Genomic DNA, 23,826 nt, shown 5'->3' on the forward strand with positions numbered 1-23,826 from the left:
TGCGGAGCCACAACCATCTTTTTAATGTGCCATTTGAGGCGTTATGAAGTCTAAATACAAAACTGCTAAAAATAAATAGTTTAAACTTCTAAACTCCCAAAGAGGATAAAAATAAGGTCAACTACACTCTCTTCTATCAAATTAGAACAAGACTTTAGATTTTTGCTTCACTATGACAGCAAAAGCCTTAAATGTGCTCCTCCTCATACAGTTCTGCTTAAAATCAGATGATTTTTTTTTTTTTTTTTTATGTAACCACAACTGAAGCTGTAAGAAGCCTGCAGCATGCCAGTTAACCACTGTACTTGTGGTTACGTAACATTTTTACGATACTACAGAATTCTGCCAAGATCATATTCGATTTGTACAAAAGATGAAGCTATGTATCATGATTTTGACTCAGTTGAGTGGGAACACATTCAAAAAACACACTTCCATGAAGCCATGTGGCATACAAAAGGACGTCTGGGTCAATAAATAAACTACTGTCAATTATATTTGACAAAGCCGAAAACAAGGCACAACAACATTGTCAGGATGTTTGACTTGTTCTTCGCTCCAAAATGGAGGAAGAAAACAGCGCGAAAGGGCAGCTGCGGTTGAATCTCTCTTTTTTAATGACTGACAAATCCTCTTGGACTTGTTTGATTCATTTTCACATCTCATGTGATTCACTCCCAGATGAGCTGAAAGGCCTCAGTGGACAAATCAACCGTTGGACAGCCGTTGAGCCACACACTGTCAGTTTAAATGGCATAAAAGAAAAAAAATCCTAATTGCAAAATTCTTAGCTTTGAAGGCATGACCAATACATTTCATGCCCCTGTTGTCAAATGTACAAATGTGCAAAGTTTCATTACTTATCAAGCGCATACAAATATTACATGTAGCCAGAAAGTGACTGTAGGTTTTTTTTTTTTTTTTACCCTAATATGTTTTCCTTCAACACATACAGTTTCAGTCAAAGTTTGGGAACACTTTAAAATTTGATAAATAGTAAGAAATTTGAGCGATTAATTATTGAATTGAAGGTCATTTCAGGTCATAAAACATCATTCACATTATAATGCCGACTGAGAAGCTGTGCTAAGATGCGATCTGGTAAAGGTGCCAACTTTGAAGAATATAAATGATAAACCATTATACTTTTGATTAAAACATTTTGTTTACCTTAAGTACACCAATTATTCTTATTATTATTAATGACTTAAGTATTAATCTACTAGGGCTGTAACAATTGACATGAGTTAAGGTTCAGTCCAATGGGTATAAGAGGGATCTCAATTTCTATTCATTTATTTTTATAGATATTAGTGCAAGTAACAGTTGTTCAACATTGAGTCGTTTAGAACGTTAAAGGTATTCCAGCTTCTATTTTCAAGTTTTTCATCAACTCTTATGCAGTATTTTCTCCAATCCGTTGAGCTTTACATCACAGGCATTTGACATCCACGGAAAGCATTGAAAGAAGACACGAGGGAGCTGAAATTTCAACATGGCGTGACCACTTAATTATCACACTACCAATCCTTGTGCCAATCCTTGCCTAAAATACTGTGAGAATGATGTGGAAGAAAATGACCCAGAAATTCTCAAAATTCAGCACCAGGGTTAAAAAAAAAACCCCAAAACATTGCTTAATTTAGCTTAGCAAATACAAGTCTTAGCAGCTCCTTTTTTCTTTACATTAACTCCCCAGCCTGTGACACGTGACAGACTGGAAAAATTATTCAGGAAGTGAATTTCTCTAAACTCACAGCTCTGTTAATGTGGTTTGTAAAAAATGTTGATGCAACTAACGTTCCATGCCAGTCAAAGCTGACAATGACAATGAGGTAGATAAGTTATTTAGTTTTTTTTTTTTCTCAATGAAAAACTTGAAAATAACGGAAGCGGAGTTTTAATGGTAAACATTGAGCTTAGCCTAGCAATAGCCTGTCTCAGCAGCTCCACTTTTGTTTACTGTTTCCTCCCAGCCTACAGAACCTGACAGACAGAATGATTCATGTAAATCCCACCGGTTGCGGGTCTTCGATTTTCTGTTTCCCCTTCTGATGTGGCAGTGACACAATTTTGATTTGTTTCATGCTTGGGGCAAACTGACTTAGGCGCATTACTGCCACCTGGTTTGGGGTGCAGATACTGCAAATTAACTCACGTATGTGTCGTCTAACTGTATGCACAGAACCGAGGCAGGTAATAATGAATACTAAGCAGGTTGCAACCCTAGAATCTACAATTCGGGAAGTTTTGAAATCATGAAACGATACTGAATTAATGAGTGTTACCTAACTTGACTGTTACTGTATATTTACTATTTGAGATGTGGTAAGATTTCAATGCGTCAGGTAAACACACAGAGTGAAATGCATAAGCCTTGCAGTATGTGCAAATGTACAGTAAGAGGCGATCATTTTAAGAGTGCATCTTAGCAGTACTTGTGAAATGCCCTCTCTTAATAGTGTCCATATCAAAAGCATACATATACATGTGAATAGTTAAGTTTATAAATCAACCCTATTGCTCAAAAAGTAAAGTCTGTGCTCAGTTAATAATAAATGCCTACAAACAGTTGAGTTATATAAGGCCATCGACTGATGCTGGAAGCAAGTGCTCACATAGTAGGTCCTCACACTGTTTGGTTGGAAAACAGCAGATTCTAACTATTTTTTGTCAACAATACAGATTTTTTTTCCCCCATTATTGAAACTAGCCCAAGGCCAGAATCAGGCACAAAGCAAATAGACTACATTAAATGTTTCTTTTCTAGGCCAACCTCATTCATGTTACACTATTTTACCTTTACAGCCTGCATACAAGAACAAATGTAAACATTCAAGTGGTAATGCACACTAACACACGGAAAATGATGTGTCGCCACGCATGCTTTTGTACTCATAAAGTGCTTGATGCAGCAATACCGTAAAAGCCCATGATGTTGCATCAAACAGATGCCACACACTGCAAAGCTTGTCCATAGAGCATTCATATTCATGTCTTTCAGTATTTGCATCTGAAAACGTTAAACAATCTTCCCATGTTCTCTTGCCTGCAAACAAAGAGAAAAAAACTGCAATTACTTTCCCATTCATCACATAGGTAATAAATACATCTCACTGTGCAAACTTTATGAAGGAGATCTTATTCCAGTAGGGGATAAGATGAAGTGCAGGCAACAGACTATTTCTGCTGCAGTTCAACTGGCCCCGGGGGTGGTGAATATACATAAAGTGAAATTGGATATCACACAGCTGCCGTTCACACGCTGGCCGTCTCTCTCCCTCTGACTCTATCCATTTAACATCATCATCCATTTGCACTTTTCATCAGTCAAGTTATACACCTATCGATTCCCCTCGGCCCTCCGTTTCTGCCTCACACTCACCTTGTCACTGCAGCTAAAGTGTTCCGGGTGTGACTCCCCCGATTCCAGACTCAAGACACAGACACGCGGTTCGATAACTTCCTCTGTCAAATAAAAACAGGGGTAAATGTTGCACTTTCAGCTGAGTGAAACTGACAAGGAGGACTTGCTACTGTATTTTCCCCACTATAAAGCTGACAGTTCACCTTATAATCCACTGCGCCTTATACAGTGCATACATCACAGGTTTTCTTTTTTTAATTGCCATTTAAATCCCTACTTTTTACACCTTTTTACACTTTTTACATTTCAGTTATAAATGTAATTTTTACAAATTTTGATATGCTATATATGCTCCAATTTTGAAGCAATTTATACGTGGACACGGGGCAAAAACCGCAAGTTCTTGTTAAAAAAAGCACAATTTCATAAAATAAATCAACAAAGAATATATTTTAAGGTTTTTGGTTGCAGTTGAATCAGGGATGAAAAAAAATCAGGGATGAAAAAGTAAAACAACCTAATCACCATGAAAATTCTTCCATTTTTACCTCTGCATTTCAGTTATAAATGTATTTTTTACAATTAAAATTTTTACAACACGCTGTTTGAAATTTTGACATCCTATATAGCTCCAATTTTTGCATGCTTTTACATGCTAACTGATTGACAAGTACATTCGAACAAACCTTCAAATTTCAAACATACTTGAAAATGTTCAAACAGGTTTTCCAGTCAAAAATGTTTTCTACACATTGGCATGCTTTAGTACGTATTAATGCTTCTCTGCCTGCCTCAATCTAAACAGTGCATATATTATAATCCTTCAAAATACAACTTTTTGTGAGTCAATCAGATACTATATCAGATGCTGTTCAAGGTTTTTGCATGCCAACAGATTTTCAGGTGTACCTAATGCCGTGTCTGATAACCCACCTGTGTTTGTGTTACACTTGTTGTGCTCCACAAGCGGGACAGAGCTTTCCAGTGGGGAAGCGTGGGCTTTATCAACAGGGGGGCAGGAGGGCGCTGGGGGGGCACTGATGTCTTTTTTAGTACCTTCACTTTCACAAGCCTGCTGCTGGCAATGTCTTTCTTCATCCTTGGCACTTTCCAGATGCCGCTGGGGCACTTTACGCCAGATCTTTTTCTGTGAGGAAGCTTTTAAGAAACATGTTGGACTTGATTCAGAGTTGGCAGAATCCTGAGAGCCAGTGATTTGTTTTGAGTGAGCCCCCTGGATGAGTTCCTGCGAGAATCGCACTTTCTTCTCTGAAGCCCGAGGGGGTGAGACGTCTGCTCTCAAGGGAGCTGAGGAACCTTTGGATCCCCTCACTTCCTCACACGTTTCTAAAACATCCGGACTGAGCGACAGCTTTGTTTTTGAGTCCTGATCTCTTTGTTCTTCCGCCTCATGATCTGTAAGTGCTTCAAGTTCCTCCAGGAATTCCTCCAGTGGTGTATCTGAAGTCTGTGAACCAGGCATGACGTAACATGTCTTCAGTGATAGTTCCCAAATCATTAAATGTGTTGACCTCACCTGTAGGTTTTCTCCTTCTTCTTGATCTTGCCATCTAAAAAAAGGCCATCATTTAGTTCGAAGTATTCAAAAGAAGCAGTCATGTTATTTTTGCGGGATGTGCTGTATGTTATGGTTCTATTTAGCTGCTGGCAGCAGTCAGAAGCCATTTAGGTCCCCCCTGAGTGATGTTTTGGGCTCACTTGTTTATTTGGCACCTTACAGTCAAGACTGAGATGTAACAATTTTTACAGCACCTCACAAAAGAGATTTTTTTTTGTCATGGGGACACTTAAGAAATGACCCTTTGCTGCATTGTAAAAAAGGGATTGTACAACTATAACTGCAAATGTCCTGTCTCCTCAAACTAATGCAGTTAATTCAAGAACCTTGTTACAAAAAATGCTTCAGACATTTTTTCTTACGCAAGATTAGTGTACACGTAAAAAAATGTCAAACCAATCTATCTCCTCTGCAGTAAAATGCCGGAAATGCAACGAAAAGGCCAACTTTAAAATAAATGTTAGGTATGGGGTTCTTTTGGAGTCGGGTACCCCTAATGGGAAGCACCCCCATTGCGAATGTTTGCGGAAACAAAACAGGCTAAACATAAGTGGTCTTATTATTCACTAATATATTCAATTTAACAAATATACATATTACTTTTCAGCCATAGTTTACAAAATAAATATTTCGAATTGCACACTTCCTCAAAACAAATTGGGCCAATTTTCCCCAAACAAGTTGTTGCCAAATATTTGTGCAGCAGTGTTTAAGTAGTTAAAATTTAAGCAAAATAAATCATATGTTGGTCATTTACACCTAAAAGGGACACCAATTATTTGGTCTTCTGTATTTATCGTTGTTTTTCACCAAACAAACAAAAAAAAATGCATTTTTTACTTTTATCTGAATACAAAATATTTGACTTTTTTTTAAGGCTATCCGAATACCAAAAATAGTCAATGGCAGCATCACCAGCCAAAACTAAAAATTGGGCTTGATTGATCCATCGATTATTTTTGTCAATTAGTTGATGAAACGGATTAAAAAAAAGAACACGTTTTTTTTTTTAATTTATTCAAAACCAGGCCACCGTGGGAAGTTCAAAACATAACTGAATTAAGATTCAGTTACTGGTTACCAAAGAAGTAGACTGCACATGCTCATCTTGTTTTTGGAAAATAGACAAATGAGTGCTGCCAGTATTGCTGCTTTGGGCACAATTTTCTCTTATGGATGTACTTAATTTTGTTGTACAGTAAATGGTTTAGCTTATAATTTTGTGCTGCTCTGTGAAAAGATACAAAGCAATATATCTTTTTCTTAATGTGAGGGAGGACATTCCCTTTTGCAATTAGGTAAATTAATAATGCGTGTTTTAATAATACAGCATGTGAGTGATGCCTATATTTAATAATGATGATGTCAAAGTCTCCATTATTGACCAAAATGCAGGAATGCATCACAAAAGTGCAAAGCAACAGTAACAACAAATGTAGCAAAATCTGAATGAAGCCTTCTGGGATATTAAATCAGCTGTTACTACTTCCAGTTCAACAATCATAACATCCTTGGGAATTTATGTTTTAGTGTGGAAAAACCAGTCTTCCCATGTGATGTGAGACATTCCGTATCCCAACGGTTGAACATATTCATCGGGGTGTTGTTTGTGTGCAAGCAGGCTATAAAACAAGATGTCAAAGTCGTTATACTGACCTCCTGGCCCTCCCAGTCAGGCGATCTTTGCCTTTTGCGTTGCTGCTCTTAACTTGGACGTTTTTAGTCGACTTGTCTTTGCATCGCTTCTCATGACCTAGGACAAATTGGAAGCCACTATCAGCGAGTTAATTCCCGACGTACAAGAATTGTGATCTATTAACTCCTGTCATATTTAAAGCATTATGGTTTTCATCATGTTAATCTCATTTTTAATTTCTATCTTTATGCTGTCTCTTTACTGATTCAATCTGGGGTGGGTTTTCTTCAATTTTTTCTTTGTACTGCAAAACTAAAGTCAATCATACCCTGAATTGGACAATGTTTGACTGTCATTGTATTTGGCACAACCTGATAGGCTTTTTTTGTGGTTGGGAGGACAAATTTAGGTGCAGAAGGAATACATGAAAATGATAAAGCATGTGGAGGTTGTTGATCTGAAAATTTGTAAATCTAACTTAAAGAAAAACCCAGACGGAATTTTCTCAATGATTCTTACTTTCTCAATTATTTTGTGAGTGAGAAAAGACAAAAGCTCCATTCCTACTGATGGTCAAAACAAAACATTGCACCCATTACTTGGGACTCAAATATAATAGGAGGTAAAAGTTTCAAACTTTATCTGCTGTAGCCGCTTTTTAATTGTTATATATATTGTTTTTTTTTTAATTGTTATATATTTTAATTGTTTGATCTGCCACAATTACACGATGAATCTAAGTTAAAATAAATGTTTAATTGGGAGTAGAAAGTGATTCATTACATCAATTAATTACAGATCCTAGTTAATTAATCTTTTGACAGCACAATAAGTTATATTTCTCTATTTTCAGTCACCCTTTTCCTCATTATTGTTGCAAGTGACCCAGAACTATTCACAATTGCATTTGCAGCTATGGACAAAGAGCCATGGCATATTTTTAATCTATATATTTATCTATTGATTTTATGCCCTTTTCTCAGGTTGGCCAAATCATTTCACCCTTAATACCCTTAATACCCTTTCTACATAACACCTGACACTTCATAAATATTTAATATGGCACAATGCAGTGATAGGAACGCTCCTCTCCCTAATTTGAATTTTTACAAATCGCTGTCCTCTAGCTGGATGGATGGATGGATGAACATTTGAGAATGTGAGAAAACACACACACGCATGGGGAGAAAATTTGAAATCCACACAGAAAATTCGCAGCCGAGATTCAAACTGCAAACTTCAGGACTGCAAGGGTCTCAGACTACTGTAAATATTCAACGACCGTGCCACTAAAGAGATGCAATTTAAGAATAAAAGAGTGCTAAATGGCTGTTCCCTCTTTAACAATCCTTAAGCAGCTTTAGCCGGTTGTTCAAGAACAAGTTATAATGCATAATTCAGTGCTACTACTTGCTTGGACTAAGTTGAGCATTTATTTATAACGACGCCACCTCCTGCCGGGTGCTGCGTTTATAAAAATTCAAGAACCTCCTGAGCCCCACGATTCAATATTTTAATATATTAAATATTTGATGGCCCTCATATGAATGAAACTATTTTAAATTGGTGCCATAATTTCCCCCAAGAGCCGTTCTTCTTTCAAATGGATATCCCCACAATGTGTTCATTTCAATTAACACCAAATGTATGTAATTTTTCCTACGGCATATCTAACAGTTACAGTAAACTCATTTGAGTGGTTTGTGCCTGTATGTTGTTTAATCATTTTTTTTCTTCTTTGCTTCTTTCTTTATATCTTGATACTAAAAAAAAAATACATTGTTGAATATACGCCAAACAGTTTTACTTACTTGCGCCAGACCTATGCTGTCCTCTTCTGGCGCTTCGTCCTCCTAGTAACAAAAAAAAAAAAAAAAAAAGTGGGTGAAAGTTACAAAAACCATAGTCATAGAACATAATCAGTTTGAGACAATCTCACCTCTATTTGGAGGCACCCAATCTCTGTTAGGTAGGGACTTGTCTAAAAACCTACAGGCAAAAGTTCAATTTGGGTTATCAGTTTAAAAGGGACAAGCTATTATGATTAACTCATTAACTGCCCAGCACAATAGGATCTTTGACGTCTATAAATGAATGAGTTCAATTTTTTCCCGCCATGTGACAGAATGTCAGTTATTGCATTTTTATTCCTCGATATATGCTAGCGTCCATTCGTGACAAGGGGAATAATAGACTGTCAGTCCAGTAAAAAACCTTTGACATCTATAACCATCAAGTGAATGAGATATTCAAAAATTCTCCATTTAAAATATTCATCATACTTAACTCATTGAGCAATCAAGCTCTTTAATTTAGTAGACAACTGTTGCATGTTTATTATGCAACAAGTATTTATGAAATGAAAATGCACAGCTCACTAAATGCCACCCAACAATTGGTGAATCAGACACACATGTGCTCCATTCGTCCCGGTGGTCCTTGTTTAAGCCTCACCAAATAAGGCAAGGCATTTCATCCCTCATCCTCTGTCTTAAAATAGCCTCTCCTCCCTTGTCTCTTTACATTTTGATGCTTCCCTAAACGCCACATTCATTTACTCTAATACGAGTACCAAGTGTCTTGTTTGAAAGCAATTGTTGCCTTCCACACCCTCTGTGCTATTAAATTGCATGATCTCGGCTTGCTTGAGTTTAAAAACAGGTGTGCAACTTAATTTAAAAATCACAACTACCAATAAAGACACAATACAAAACATTTCAAACATATACCTTAAATTGCACAGCATAAGCCGCAACCGTTGTTCCCACTTTGAACCCTTACATTACAGTCCAGTGTGCCTTATCTGCAGGGTTTTTTTTTTTTTCTTACAACAACCAAGGGTCAAGCTCCCGGTAAACATAGACAGACAGAAGAAGATGCTATCCATGTATTAACTTTGAGTTTGAACAGCTATTTTACTCACCAATCAATGCAATCAGGTGTGTTATTGTTGTGTTGGCGCAGTATTCTAACAATCTGAGTGTGTCTGTATTATGTTGAAGATATGTTGGTGCTGCTTTTATTTCCAAACATGCAGGTATGTACAGTGAGTGATGAAGACATGGCAAGGCCTGCTGTAACCAGGTAGTTTGAATAAAAGTTCTGTACCATCTTTCTGCATAAATATCTAATGTTACAACCTGGGATTTATAGACCGGTGCGGATTATACGTGACAAAAATTAATTTTCTGTGAAACTTGTGTTGGTGCAGTTTATAATCCAGTGTGGATTGTCATCTAAAAATTATGGTATTAGCTTTTTTTTTTTTTTTTTTTTTAACTCTACATTTAATAATCAATTGTACCCTTTTTTCATTAATTTAGCAGCAATGGCCCACAAATGCCAAATCCTAGCCAACACTTTCAAATCAGGAATTTAAGATTTCCGTCGCCAAGATTTCCGTCATTTCAGAAAATAAAAAGGAAAAAAAATAAATAAATAACAGCGTGAACGCTTTGACAAATAAAAAAAACTCATATGGAAACAGTTACAGTTTGAAAAAATTGTGTCATTTTGAAAACTAAATATGTGACCTATGTGAATCTTCGAGATCTCATGAGTAACTAAATAATTTTCCTAAAATGTTCATAAGTACGGTTTGTGCGTGTGGGGGGTAAAGCTATCACTCAAAGTTATGCCTCGGTGGTAGAGTGGTCATCTCCCAGCTGAAAGTCCGTGGGTTCGATCCCCCGACCATCAAGACCATGTGTCCTTGAGCAAGACACTGAACCCACAGTTGCTCCTGATGCTGTGTCATCAGTAGGTAAAGGACTAGTTAATGTAAAGTGCTTTGAGTACCTAAAGTAGAAATGCGCTATATAAGTGAAAGTCTATTTACCATAAATACAGCCATACCATAATTACCGTAAATACAGCTTTCATGAACCTAATTAGTCCTCTTTTTTGACTCATTAAACACTTTCTAACAACAACTTCTTGTTTATGAAGAAGGTTAATATACTTCTGTGCGTGCTCGTTCGCCTCTGTTTGCCTGAAAACAGCTGGGATAGGCACAAGCAAGCCCATGAACCTTGTGAGGTCAAGCGATAAAGAAAATAAATCGAAGGATGTTTATGTTGTACTATGATAATCTATTGTGCTGAAAAGAATGCATTCCACCTACTGTAATCTTTACAGATTTATTTCCCCGTATCAGTTGCATAGCACATTTTCATTTACTCCTTTTAAATAATGCATTCTAGCGAGAAAAAACAATGTTTTGAATAAAAGGTCAAATAATAACAAAGTGAAAAAGTTACTTCTAGATTTAATATAAGTGCAACTCTGTGCATAATGTATAGTATATAGTATATGTCCGTAGGGACAAGCCATTGTATGCCCACAAGCGCATCACCAAATTGATATACTGTAGCTACAATACATCACACACATTACTAGGATTATGATTTGGGAACCGAAACCAATGTCATGGGCAACAACTGCAACAAACATAATGACGTGTGCATCAGAGGTATGAAGTCTTACATGTTCTCTGTTTTGTCTATGTCCCACGCCCGCCTCCACTGTCCCTTGGCGTTCTTGTGACGTGCAACTCTCTCCATGTCAATCTTCTCACGTTCTTTTTTCCACCGCAGATACTCTTCCTGCTCCTCCTTCGACGTGGGGATGTTAAGGTCTGTGATTTCCAGCTCCTTGGCACAGACAAAAACATTTCATTGCTTTTGCGAATACTAAAAAAGGGTCCCTGGTGAATTTAATGCATGACATCTGTCAAGAGCCTTAGACTTTCCAAACCTCAGTTCAAATGACATTAGAGTATTGTCTAAAACACAGGTGTCAAAATCATTTTAACTAATGGCCCACACGGAGGGAAATATATCCTCAATTGGGCCAGACAGGTAAAAATCATACCAACATCTTAAAAGTGCCAATAATATGTAAATATTTTGCTATGCATGCCGGCCTGGTGCCAGTTCTTCGTAAACAAAGGGGGTCAACTCTAAATTTATTTTTGAAAACAAAATAGAAAAATAGATTTCCTAATTTCCTGTTTGGTCCCCTTTTTTTAATTCCAATATAGCATTTTCCCTTTAATTTAATAAAATGAACAGAAATTCTTTGCAAGGGTTGCAGTCAAATGCTAAGAATTTAACAAAATAAAATCATGTTGCAGTGTCACTTTTTGGGCACTGGGCACCATCCATTTAATGATATACATGACAGAAGACAGTGGAAGAAGAAGTCATGATTGCACATCAAAATATTTGCGCTAACTGCTGAGCTGCAAACAAAGTAAATTGAAAGAGAAATGCATGACTGATTGTTTATAATACCACATGAACTAAAGGCCCACATCCAAGGCTGGCAAACAGCTTCTACCCACAAGCCACCCGGATTCTGAACAAATCCCTCACGCACTAATCTGCCTCTTCACCAGTCACTTTGCCACATGCACACACATTACAAATCCTGCACAGTGCAGGAAAGCTGCTAAATGTGCAAAATCATTTTGCACAACATGATATTTTGCACATCATCCTTATATGTATACAGCTTTTTCATCTACTCTATAATATGCTCAGAATGTGAGCCTATTCCTTTATGAGTGAGTCATTATTACTGCCCTTACTGATATATTACTGTTTTTTACGGTTTTATTGCCTACTTTATTATTTACTTGATTTTGGAAGGTAGTCTGCTTGGGGAAGTATACAGAATAAGAATTTCATTGTGTCGTATTACTATGCATATGACATTAAAACTCTCGAATTTTGAATCTTGAGATAGTGACCCCGTTCATTGTGAATCTCCTTGGGTCGATCGAAGGATTTTACCTGCGCTGTGTAGTAGCACAACTGAGCTAAATAAGGTAAGATAAGATAGTCAGATGCTAATGCTAACACGCGGGTGAAGTGCTCGACATTCTAAAGCGATAAGCTAGCTATTTTGCTTAAGCGTGGCAAGTGGTTACGTCTACTTGTAAGTTACAGTGCTCATCTGGGCGTTGATGGCAAAAGTAAGGATGTTTGTGTGCTGTAATATTGTTGTCCAGTCACGGAGAAGACTGCAGCGGAGGACTGAGCGACTTAGTTGGTACCCAGAGCAGTGTGGCTAACAGCAGTTCGGGATGATGCGCCAATTAACTGTTCTATTTCTTTTCTTTTATACAGCGGTGAACATGCCCCTGTCCCAAATTTATTGGAATGTGCTGCAAGAATCTAATTCAACATGTGAATATGTGAATATTTGAAAAACAAAATTCTTAAGTTTACCAGTTTAAACATTTAATTTCTAGTCTTTGTGTTGTATCCAATTAAATCTAGATGAATTTTTGAAGATCGTTTGGTTCTGTTTTGATTATCATTTTACACAATGTCCCAGTTTCATTGGAATTGGGGTTTTATATGAATTGAAAAATCATAATTCCATATCATTCAATATCTCTCAATATCCCATGAGTCCAAAGCAATCCACATCCTCACCAATTTTTTCATTTAACTTTTAGCATTCACATGCAAGCATCTAATCATACTGCACTTAGTACATAAGAGATTTTAAATTTGAATTAGAGGCCAGAAATAAAATGTATTGCATCTAACCTAAAATTTTCAACTGTACTTTAATGTAGATTCAAATCATGGTAGTGCTGATTTATTATTAATGGATCATCAGCTAAAGAGCAGCCTCTTGCCACTTATGGTTCTTAGTATTAGAATAGATTTGAAGCGTTACTCACGCTGATACACACAAAACTGTGAAGTGGAGCGGAAGAAAACAATCCCATTAAAAATGAGCTATCATAAATAAGAAGTACATCTCATTCATCACCATCGTGACAGCAAATGGCTTGTAGAGCATTATTCAAAATGAGGCAAAAATGATATTTTATTATTTCTATTCAGTGTATCCTTCCTAAACATCAGTGCAGTATCAATGTGAGATTGGTTGCCTATGAATTCCAATTAATTCACTTTTGGTTGGAAAATATACTAAAAATAAATAAGTAAACAGCTGTGTTAGTCTACCCTGATCACAGTGGATCCACACAATGGACTACGCTGAGATAATAAAGCAGGAAAAGCACAGGATACAGTAAATGCAATTATGTCCCCTCCCTACATTCTGCTCTTAACCTGTTTATTGATTATAGTAATGGGAGCCAAAAGGATTGCGTGTGATACTAAAAGGATATGTGATGGAGGCTTTTTAACACATCAAAGAGGATTGTAGCGATGCGTGCTTGTTACAAAAGCCCTGGAGTGAACCAGGACTACTGAGGGAAATCATGTAAAAGCTATCTCTGAGAGAAAGTGCTTGTTTTTATTTATATAAAGTAGGCAGAAAAAGACTACCACTGCCACTTAGAGAACTTTTAAAACGATGTGATTCTGCGAGGGAAGGAAAATCAATGTGCTTCTCTGCACATCCGATCTTCCTGCAACAATAAAAACAATATGAGGGAGAAAACAGCTGAGTGAGGCTGATGTTTTCCCACTCATGTTTGTACCAATCGCAGCCAAGTAAACATGTTGCCTTCCTGGAACACCAACATGGCATGTACTCATCCCTCTGTTTTTCCATCTCTCCTCCTCCTTGTGTTCTGGACCCCAAAGGACACCGTCTACCGCAAGGGAAGTCGCTCCTTGCATGTACCAACAAGCCTGCTGCTCCTGCTATCAAGTCAGACCACCCTGCTTAATATTACTCGTCAATGGGCTGCCATCATGACAAACATGAGAAACAAGTCTATACCTCCAGTGGGACACACCGCTATTTGATTTTATTTAGACCATAAGGCACACTTCAAATCCTTTGGTGTTCTTAAAACTCGACAGTGCACCTTTGATATAGATGAATATCAGATGCTTTCGTTTCTCTCGTTCATTCGTGTTCACGTTATTATTCTCACGTTTTCGCTAATGTGTGTTTTTGTCATGCCGGAATTACTTCCTGCTTCTGTGTAATGAATCAAAGAAAATATCGCCTCATAAACTAAATGTTGCAGTCATCTCGAACACAATGCAAGCTGAGCTTTGCCGACGGCATATATTCGATTTTTACAATGTGGGACCAGCGTGAGGTAAACGACACAGCAAGCTTCTAATAGCTGCCGGAACTTTGCAAAAGAGGTTGCATAGTTGACAGCGATTGGCTTGTTTACAGCTCTTGAACTGTCCACAAAGACAGGATTTAGTAGGGGTGGGAATATTTCGCTGCCACAATATGATTCCAGTTTTTTCAGACTCCAGTGATTCAGAATCGATTTTCCTTCCAAATTATTTTTGATTCAAAAGGATTTGATTCAATTGAAAATGGCTTCTGCTTCAATCTATAGATGTGCAAAGAATCATCAGTCGCCTCTTTGGCTAGACAGAGTAACAAAAGAAGACAGTGTCTTTATTTTTCCAATTATTACCAGTAAATTTTGAATTGTAAGGAAAACGCTTTTCCTGCAAAAACATATGGACAACTGCTACTCTTTGAAGGTAGCCATAGATTTGGTAGCTCAATAGTATAAAATACGATGAAACAAAAATAACGTGCAGCTGTATAATAAAAAAAAAAAGGTAGAACACATTTATTTGCAAGTTTTTAAACTTTATAATCATTAAATGTGTTCCTGTAATGAAAAAAAAAAACTGTCTAAATCTTACAGTGTCCCTTTAACTGATGCTTGACTGATGTCAGTGTTGACCATAAAGCGCTTTGAGGGCAAGGTAAGTTAAGAAAGTTGGGAAAGTGCTATATAAGTCACGTGCCACTTACAACACAATGCTTTAACATTATACAGTACACGCTTTATAAACCGCTGTAAAGCTGAACGTAGACCACAAGCAAATCAAGTAGGGTTAGATTAGAGGACCAACACTGCTCTCTAGTGGACAGATAGAGCCAAAGCAAGAGTCCTGATTACAAATTCCCGCTGCAATGATGTCATCCAAGCTCTTTGCAGACAAGTCACTAAATGAAAGAAGTCAAACTAAGTAAGCATTTCTGAAAGTAGTCTTATGTAGTGTAAATATTAGATGTTAAATCTCATTATGCATTCTGTGAGTGGTGTTCCGCCCATATTTTTCCTCTCTGCTATCCTCATATAAACTCCACAGGAATAAAAAAAGGCCCTTCTACCTTTGCTTTTTTCTTTGTCATCTGTCCTCTGTCTCACAATTCTTCTGCCTCTCTGCCCCCTTTCCTGGCACCTCTCCAGGCCGCTGTTTTTGCTTGCATAATGAGCCTTTTCAAGGCGAGAAAGCAGCCGCATGTTAATTAGATCAAATTGGCCTTTTCAGGGTGATGAGAAATGCAACCCGATCGAGGAGAGCAGACAACTTAAGGAAGGAGAATTAAGAGGCTGGAAGCAGACATATTTTTGCCCCGCACTCTCCTCTATTGTCACTCTCAGTGTGTGAGCAGACAGCAGTCGCCTGCTTCAAGACATTGCAATCTGCCAGATAGCTACACCCCTTTCGCAGTCACTGTTTATTTCCAAGCATGAACAGCGAGAAACAATGCGAACACTGCTTTGAGTGACATTCCTTCTCCTCTATACAATAACAGTTTGGAAGCACCTTTAAATTCCAATGCTTCCAAACACATTAGGTTTTTCAAGAAATTCAAGCGATTGAAGGAGAGGTAATCTACCAAATTTTCTTGACAATGACACACAGTATGTTCTATGTGGCTCAGCTGGTCTAAAAACAGCTTTTGTTTTTAAATATTGTATTTGTGGAATATGAATGAATCAGTGAAATCCACCCATTTTTTATCCAGCTCGGGGGTAGCCATATTTTCACTTGCTGCCAACTGAAAATGACATCACAGTTGGTCATAGCTCAGGTATTCAGGTAATTACATCTGATATCTGAGTTTAGTCATTTGACCCTTACAAGATGAGCTATGATTAGTTTTAACTGAGCCCTGAGCAACTGTCACTTTTACTTGAAAAGAAGTGGCAAAATGGCTGCCCCTCTTACATAGATGAACATGGGAGAATTTTGCGGCTTAATTAATTTTCCACAAATACAATATTAACTGGAATGCTGTGCTTGAACTTTTGGGGACAAGAGGACATTATTACAAAGAAAAAAAATTGAAGGTTTGAAGTTCCCTTTAACTCAGTCAATCCCCAAAACATATTTTAACTTTTTTTTTAAGTGACCAGCCATTCAATCCCAAGTATATCCTTTTTTTATTTTTTGTTTTCTCAATTTTTTCAAGCCTTTGGCAAAAATAGGCTCTAAAAAGCCACTCAATGACTTAAGTGCTAAAGTTATCAGTTACATCACTTAATTAAATACAAATGTAATTCTTACTTTACAAAATCACGTACTAAAGTGATTACTATAGGGACCTGAAACAATTGCTTAGGGTAGGGGAAAAAAAAAAACACAAAAAATAAGTAAATGGGAGTGAATATCTGGATTCTTAAAACAATGTAAAACATATATCCTTGGGATTGAACAAATGAACTTCCAAGTCATAAAGCTCACAGGATGTGCAAAGCTGTTACTTGAGCAAAATGGGTCTACTTTGAAGAATCTAAATTACAACACATAACACAGTCAATATTTCTTTTAACTCATTCAATACTAGGGACATATTTTGACATTTTTTTAAGAGTCTGAACATTAAATTCCAGATACTTAAGTATTAAATCGATACTAAAGTATCTGGGATTGAACTTCTGGACTCTTGCATTGAAAAGTGAAAATAAGTCCCTTGCATTGAATGAGGTATTGACATTTTGGGGAAAAAAAATAAGAGTGTGTTTCCAAAGTTTTGACTGGTACTATATCTGCAGCTTTTTTTCGTTGCGCACAAAGTACAGCCCTGGTTATGAAACAGCAAGACAGATCACTAGAAGTCCCAGATGACTGGTGCACTGGTGTGCAGGCTATTATTCAAGTGCAGATTCAATGAAGGAGATAAATGCAGGTCCCGAAAAAAGAACAGCATGTTCAGCACAATGATTTAATGCACATTACTTCAACTTATTTTGATACCGCCGTCTGCGTGTGCACGTGAGAAGGAACAGCTGTCTCAAAGTTTCTCCCTACTTGGGGGGCTTTGACAGTGTGGCATTTCACACTCTTGCCCTACTTTCCTGGTGCTACTTCATGTGCATATGTCATACAGTGCAATGAACACAGTAAAACAATTTCCCTCTGACGCCACAACTGACATGTCAACAGGTCAATAACAAGGCCTTAGATGAAATTGGAGCGGAGGCCTGGGATGGATGGCACAGCCTGTTTCTGGTTGAATACACTTGAGCTGTTACGTTGTATAAAAAAACAGAAGTGCAAATCAGCTGATGGTGTGCATTCATGTGTTTAACTGCATGCTGGCAGGCCACACCCTATTTTATGGAGAATGATGTAAAATGACAGGGATTTCTCAATTGATTATACTGTATTTAGTCATTGTATTGTTATTCGTTTGATTTGGTTGGAGGAAGAATATTTTTCTATTATGACATAAATATGAAAAAGAGAACATATGTACTTTCCTCTTTAAATGTTGTCAGAGGTTGAGGGTCTACTTACTTGTTGACTTTACCGGAATATGCAAGCCAGCTAGTCAGATAAAAACAAAGAAACGATAAGTATTTTCTGCTATTTTCATAGACTTTGACTACAATTTTAAATTTTTGGTTTATGAGAAACGAAAGTAAAGACCTTAAGGAGGGCATTTTTGGATACATTTCAATACAAATATCTTTTTTGTAAACAAATCTAAACTCAGGGTTTTTCAGGGTTCCTTGCCCAATGTATGGGTTATTTATGACCCTGAGGGAAGGGAACAATGTGTGTTCAACAAAAAAAAAAAACATGAGAAAAAATGTACTGCATTTTCATGTAGTTTACTTCATTTTAGGGCTGGCGTCAACTTTTGATTATCAATTAAACTGTTGATTAATCAGTAAATCGGATAAAAAAATAAAGGTAATTTATTTACACAAACATTATTATTATTATTATTATTATTATTATTATTATTATCCAGCCATACATTTTCTAGAGCCACTTATCTTCTGTGTATTATTATTATTATTATTGTTATTATTCAATTACTGATATGGTCTGTCTCCCAAGTCAAATATTTGGAAAAGCAGATGTTTGTAAATATTAACACAATTATAATTTGATTTCATATATGATAAATCATAAGACAATTAATGTCAAGAGGCTGAAATTTGTAGCATTTCTACAATTTTAGGTATCAAAACTATTCTTGAAAATAATTATAGAAGAACCTTAATATTTTATCTTTTGCAACAAAATGCAAAAAATAGATTTGAAAGGCACGTCTGTGACACAACTCAATTTGTCTTCATCATTAAACGTTATTTTATGTCCTCACATTATGAGTAATTTACTTTGATATGTTCAAACTTGTGTGACAGAAGATTGTAATAAGCTTGCTAAATATTTATGACAGTTTTTGCCCCCACCTCAGCATCCTTCAGTAGGTTGTGTTTGACCTCAAAGCCTCCATTAAATAAATTTGTCTGACCACTTTTCTAGCTGATTTATATTGTAAGACGTTGGAAACAGATAGACTTGATTATGTGTTTTCTAAAGTCAGAAGTTCAATCACATCTCAGATTGCAAAAACAAACAAAAAAAACCCCACTCCGCGATAATTGTTTAAATATTTTGTGTTCTCCTAATAAATATAGTTTCATTGAAATGTATTATTTTTGTGCATTTACAATTGATTCAGACTTTACAGATCACCATTTCAGATGGCAATACTGCATTAATAGCCGCTCTATCCTATTGCCATGCCAGTAACAGCCTTGATAAACCGCCTGTCTGCCAGCCTTTGTGCAGCATTGCCGGAGGGGCGTGGCCAGTCTGGCATCTATGTAAAACAGCTCTGTGATGCATGAGAGCGGACACAGACAGGGCATGAGAGTTGAGCTGCCTTAAATGCCTCATAAGTGAAGCATTCAAGTCTGCAACAAACCTGTGCTATAATGTCCAACTTGGTCATGTGACGTGGTTGTTTTCCTATCCTTGCCGCCTCCACACTGCCAGCTTGTACCTCATCAGCCGGGCACTTGACATCTGACATACATGTAAGGTCGGGGCTCTTCTCAGGCTTCTCACACACCACTCTCTTACCCTAGAAAATTGTGTTAATGTTGTCATAAGGTCTGGCAAGATGTACCGTCACAAAACTTTATTATGTACGCCTGCAAAAATGAATGTGATCCAAACACTACAGTTTTAGCAACACTTCAACAATGATCAGGTGTCCTGGTCAAATTTGATAGACATTGTCATAATGTCCATTCTATTGAACTAATGTAAATGACAAACATGAGAACTGAACATTAGAATCAATGAATCACAGTATTTGAGTGACTACAAGGTGTTCTGTTTGAACATAGACTGTATGATACTGAGAAGTGTTTCTGATCAATTGTTTACAATATTAACTATATTACATACATTATATGAGGGAAGCCAAATATTTGTAAGAGCTGTCCATATACAATAATGTATTGCGATTTTACACCATTGGAATGTACTGCTACTTATTACTATTAAAAAAAAAAAAACTCAGTAACTGGTCAAGGGCAAAAATTTACATTTGCATGAGCAGAAAATTTGAATATTGTGTATTAATGCTGTTGTATTTGGCACTCATACATGCAGCTAATTTAATTTGAACACTTTTTGATACAACACATGATAATGCATGATTATATTGAAAAATTCATGGTCAACTCTTGTTTAAGTGCTTATGAGATTTTGCTTATGAGATGTTATTTGCTGTGCTGGTTTGTTTTCCTGAAAGTGCACTGATGTGCCTTATAACCTAGACTTACATGAAAATTTCTAAAAATAGACCTGCCCATTAAAACTGCACCTTATACTCCAGTATGTCTTATTGCCTTGCCCAATTTTTTTTATATTTATTGTAGTCCTCTGGGCATCAATGAATAGTAAGTTTTAAAAAAGCAATAAAAGTTTTAAAAAAGCAGTACATTTTAATGATCAATAAAAGATGTATTGGTTAAAAAAAAATATGAGACGTGCACAAATGCAATTATTGTACTGCATTTTCCAGAATATAAAATAATATTTATACTTTGCACTGAGTAAAAAAAAAAAAAAAAAAAAAATGCATAACTCACCTTTTTGCCATCCATGGTGACAATTAGCTGCTTCTTGTGTACTCTGCTTACATTGCCAGCAGCCTTCAGAGTAACTTCCTCACCTTGGCCGGCTCCTGTTTCTTCTTGTCCTTTACCAGCAGGTGAGCCAGTGTTAAGGGATTTGGTCACCACCACACGACTGGCCTGTTCCACATCATGGATAACAAGGTGTAAAATATTTTCAAACCTTCACTAGGGTTGCACTTTATATGATTTCAAAACTCACACAAGTGGACTTGTTTACTGTGATGGTAAGATCATCAGCTTTGCCCTTCCGGCTCTGCAGCGCCATTCCTTCTTCTTCAGCCCTTTTCTTGTCCTCCTCGACCTCCTAAAGGCAACTCAACCAAATAGATAACTAATCAGGAAGCATATAAGAGAACAAACACTTTCAACAGAATTCAGAGCCTTGTAGATTTAATACCTCATGGCAAGTGAAATACACAATGACACACAGTTCTCATCATCTGCAGGCACTTGTGCTCACCTTGTATCTTTTCATAAGCGCCTCATTTTTTCTTCGGAGAGCCTCAATCTTTTTGTCCAGCTCCAAGTCTCTCTCATGATCCCTTCTGGGCGTTGGGTCACAGGGTGTCTGGAAAGACACTTTGTTTTCAGTTGCCATAATAATAACAAAATTTAAATCAGCTTTTATAGATACTTTCATACCGTCATGTGTGTAAATACAGTATATATAGATGTGTATATACATACAGTATATATATATATATATATATATATATATATATATATATATATATATACACATATATATATATATATATATATATATATATATTGTTTATTTATTTTCCCCAGGCTTACATCACAGATAGCAAAAAATGTGCATCTTTGTGCCTGCTATGATTGCACAGTCACATGCCCCTGAAGCCACAGATGGAGCGTTCATTATGTGGCTCAGTTACATGCGGAGAACACATATGCAGGACATCCCAAACATCTCAATGTGGCAAGCAGGGCATGCATCCTTGGGCAATTAGAGACTCCTTTGCCATACACTTCAGAAAGAACTACCGAACAGCAACTACAGCTGATGTAGTGTTAGGCCCAGTAATATTTGCTATAATTTTGGCACAGTGATTGATTTAACTTATTCACTGTCAACCTAGTAAAAATTGTGGTCTGCAGTCATCAAAGGCAGTGACTGTGTTAATACTGTTGTAAATTATGTTGCCATACTTATTTAAGAAAAAGAAAATTAAGAAACAAAAAAAAACCGAGACAATAAAGACATTATATTCCGTCACTAAACAAACTCCCTTAAAACAAGAAATTTGGCATACCAGGTAATCGCATAGCTAGATCATATAAAGAACCCCTTCTCCACAGTTGAAAAGGGGCCTTCTTCATAAAAATACACCACCAAATCAAATTACTGCATACTCACAGCTAAAATATGAAATGGGGCACAGATTATTAGATAAAAGCAATCAAACACAGCTAACCTAAACATTTTTTTCCAACTTCACTAGAAACCTTGTGATTAAGATGTGAAAATCCCCAATTCATTGAATAGCTACCATCAAGTCATGTCAGACCATACCATAGACATCAGAAAATCTAGACATAGCCCATGGAAAAACATGGTCGCATTATAATCTAAGGAGGGTTGGGGAGAAACAGAATGCATGTGCTCAAAAAACAACACTTCACGTCACCTGTCCCCCTTACAGCTCCGAAACTTTGGATTTAAATTTTGTGTGCTGCAGCTTTCTCCCACGTCCCAGAAATATGTATATGATTAAATATTCATAAGACAGAAAATACCAGACAAATCTGTATAAATATGGCCTATATTGTATTAATATTTAATTTATTTCTCTTAAATGTCATTTGGTATCTATGTAGTCCAAAAGTTATTCACTATATTCAAGTTGCATTAATTTAATACTATGGGACATGAGGTGCATTATTAACTCTATCTTTTCAGAGGTAACTCACATGTAATTGAAGTACATTTTTAAAGTAATCCTCCCAAAACCTGTTTATAAAGTAGTCTTCCAGTGGTGGAGCAGTGATGACAGCACTGAGGTAACTGCTTCTGTGTAATATTACACTCACATGCTCACACCATCACATTGCAAAGATTCTTACTGTTTGTCCCTTGAAGCCACTATTCTGATTAATAGAAAATACTCAACTGTTTGAGCTATCAAAATCTATTTCAAAGATTTCTTGGAACTTGCCAGCATAAGAAAAGCTGGAACGCACTTTGGGAGGCAGCGTGCTGCAGAAAAGTTTTATCGCACCGCTTTTAGTTGTCAAGGAATCCAAACACAACAGATCATGAGGACATACCACCAAGAATAGTCGCAAGGGAGAGAGACACACAGCTAGCTCTGAATCTCAGCAAAGTCAATGTCAAGCGGCAGCAGCAGCAGCCGCACACTCAGCTGCATGTCTCTCTGTGTTTAAAAGGTTACTTCTTTGCCAGGGTGACGTAAAACTGTAAACACAATACCAAACCACTACATAGACATAGCGGGGACACGGGTCGATGGCGCCCTGGCTTGTACAGCCGGACCGAGGGACATAGGTGAGCCTGTAGATAGAAAACTGTCCTCAATACCCAGCGGTCCTGCCACCTTCAGGGGCTCCATGAGGACAGAGAGAGCCAAATACAAGTGAAACGCTTGCTTGCAGCCGCAGCTGAATCTGCGACAGAGCAGAAGCCAACACCAAGCACAGGCAGAGGAAGAGAGCGTGCATAGAGATAAGGCACTCACAGGTCTCTCCATGTCAGCGCTGATCGTGAGGCTGGGTCCAGACGCGAGGCAGCAGAGGCGGCGGCGAGGGCTGCCTGGAGTCCACAATCATGCCTTGATCACAATGAGCCAAATTGGGCAAGCAGCCAAGGCAGCCAGCAAACACACAGAGCTCCCCTGTTAACAGATTTCACAGCACCCACCCGCTTGTCCTCCCTCTCCCCCCTTCCTTTTCTCCAACCCTCCCGCCCTACGACACATGCTCCCAGCCTCTTAAAAACACTTGTTCTCCCCCTCTTCAGTTTTTGCATAATATACTCAATGACAGTTGAACAAAATATAATCAAATATTACTTGTCTGTCCTCATACATTCAATAATATATTTC

The 23,826-nt window shown here is 37.3% G+C and overlaps 1 protein-coding gene across 2 annotated transcripts; it reads right to left on the minus strand.

Annotated features, from left to right (window-relative positions):
- On the minus strand, nucleotides 1–23,612 carry ccdc9b (coiled-coil domain containing 9B). Of its 2 annotated transcripts, none has more exons than XM_088433213.1 (13): nucleotides 23,461–23,612; nucleotides 21,201–21,308; nucleotides 20,940–21,044; nucleotides 20,693–20,857; nucleotides 19,516–19,674; nucleotides 11,068–11,234; nucleotides 8,522–8,571; nucleotides 8,394–8,435; nucleotides 6,603–6,699; nucleotides 4,905–4,938; nucleotides 4,301–4,835; nucleotides 3,386–3,468; nucleotides 1–3,049 (listed from the first exon to the last, which is right to left on the minus strand). In XM_088433213.1, the coding sequence occupies exons 1-13, from the start codon at nucleotides 23,470–23,472 to the stop codon at nucleotides 3,023–3,025; spliced, it is 1,584 nt and encodes a 527-aa protein (XP_088289339.1). In that variant the 5' UTR covers nucleotides 23,473–23,612; the 3' UTR covers nucleotides 1–3,022. The 2 variants fall into 2 exon arrangements, with proteins under 2 accessions (XP_088289339.1, XP_088289340.1); XM_088433214.1 differs by lacking the exon at nucleotides 23,461–23,612 and adding an exon at nucleotides 23,304–23,391.
- Nucleotides 23,613–23,826: the final 214 nt, after the last annotated feature.

This window comes from Hippichthys cyanospilos, chromosome 14, assembly GCF_059441005.1.
Source record: "Hippichthys cyanospilos isolate Australia breed blue-spotted pipefish chromosome 14, RoL_Hcya_1.0, whole genome shotgun sequence".
In the NCBI taxonomy this organism is placed as follows: Eukaryota; Metazoa; Chordata; class Actinopteri; order Syngnathiformes; family Syngnathidae; genus Hippichthys; species Hippichthys cyanospilos.

Bases quoted from the DNA above. Each gene is read 5' to 3' on its own strand.
- ccdc9b (XM_088433213.1), bottom strand. The intron at 20,858-20,939 runs GTGAGTTTTGAA...GATGTGGAACAG, and splicing joins CAGTAAACAAGTCCACTTGT to GCCAGTCGTGTGGTGGTGAC. The intron at 8,436-8,521 runs GTGAGATTGTCT...TTTTGTTACTAG, and splicing joins TTGGGTGCCTCCAAATAGAG to GAGGACGAAGCGCCAGAAGA.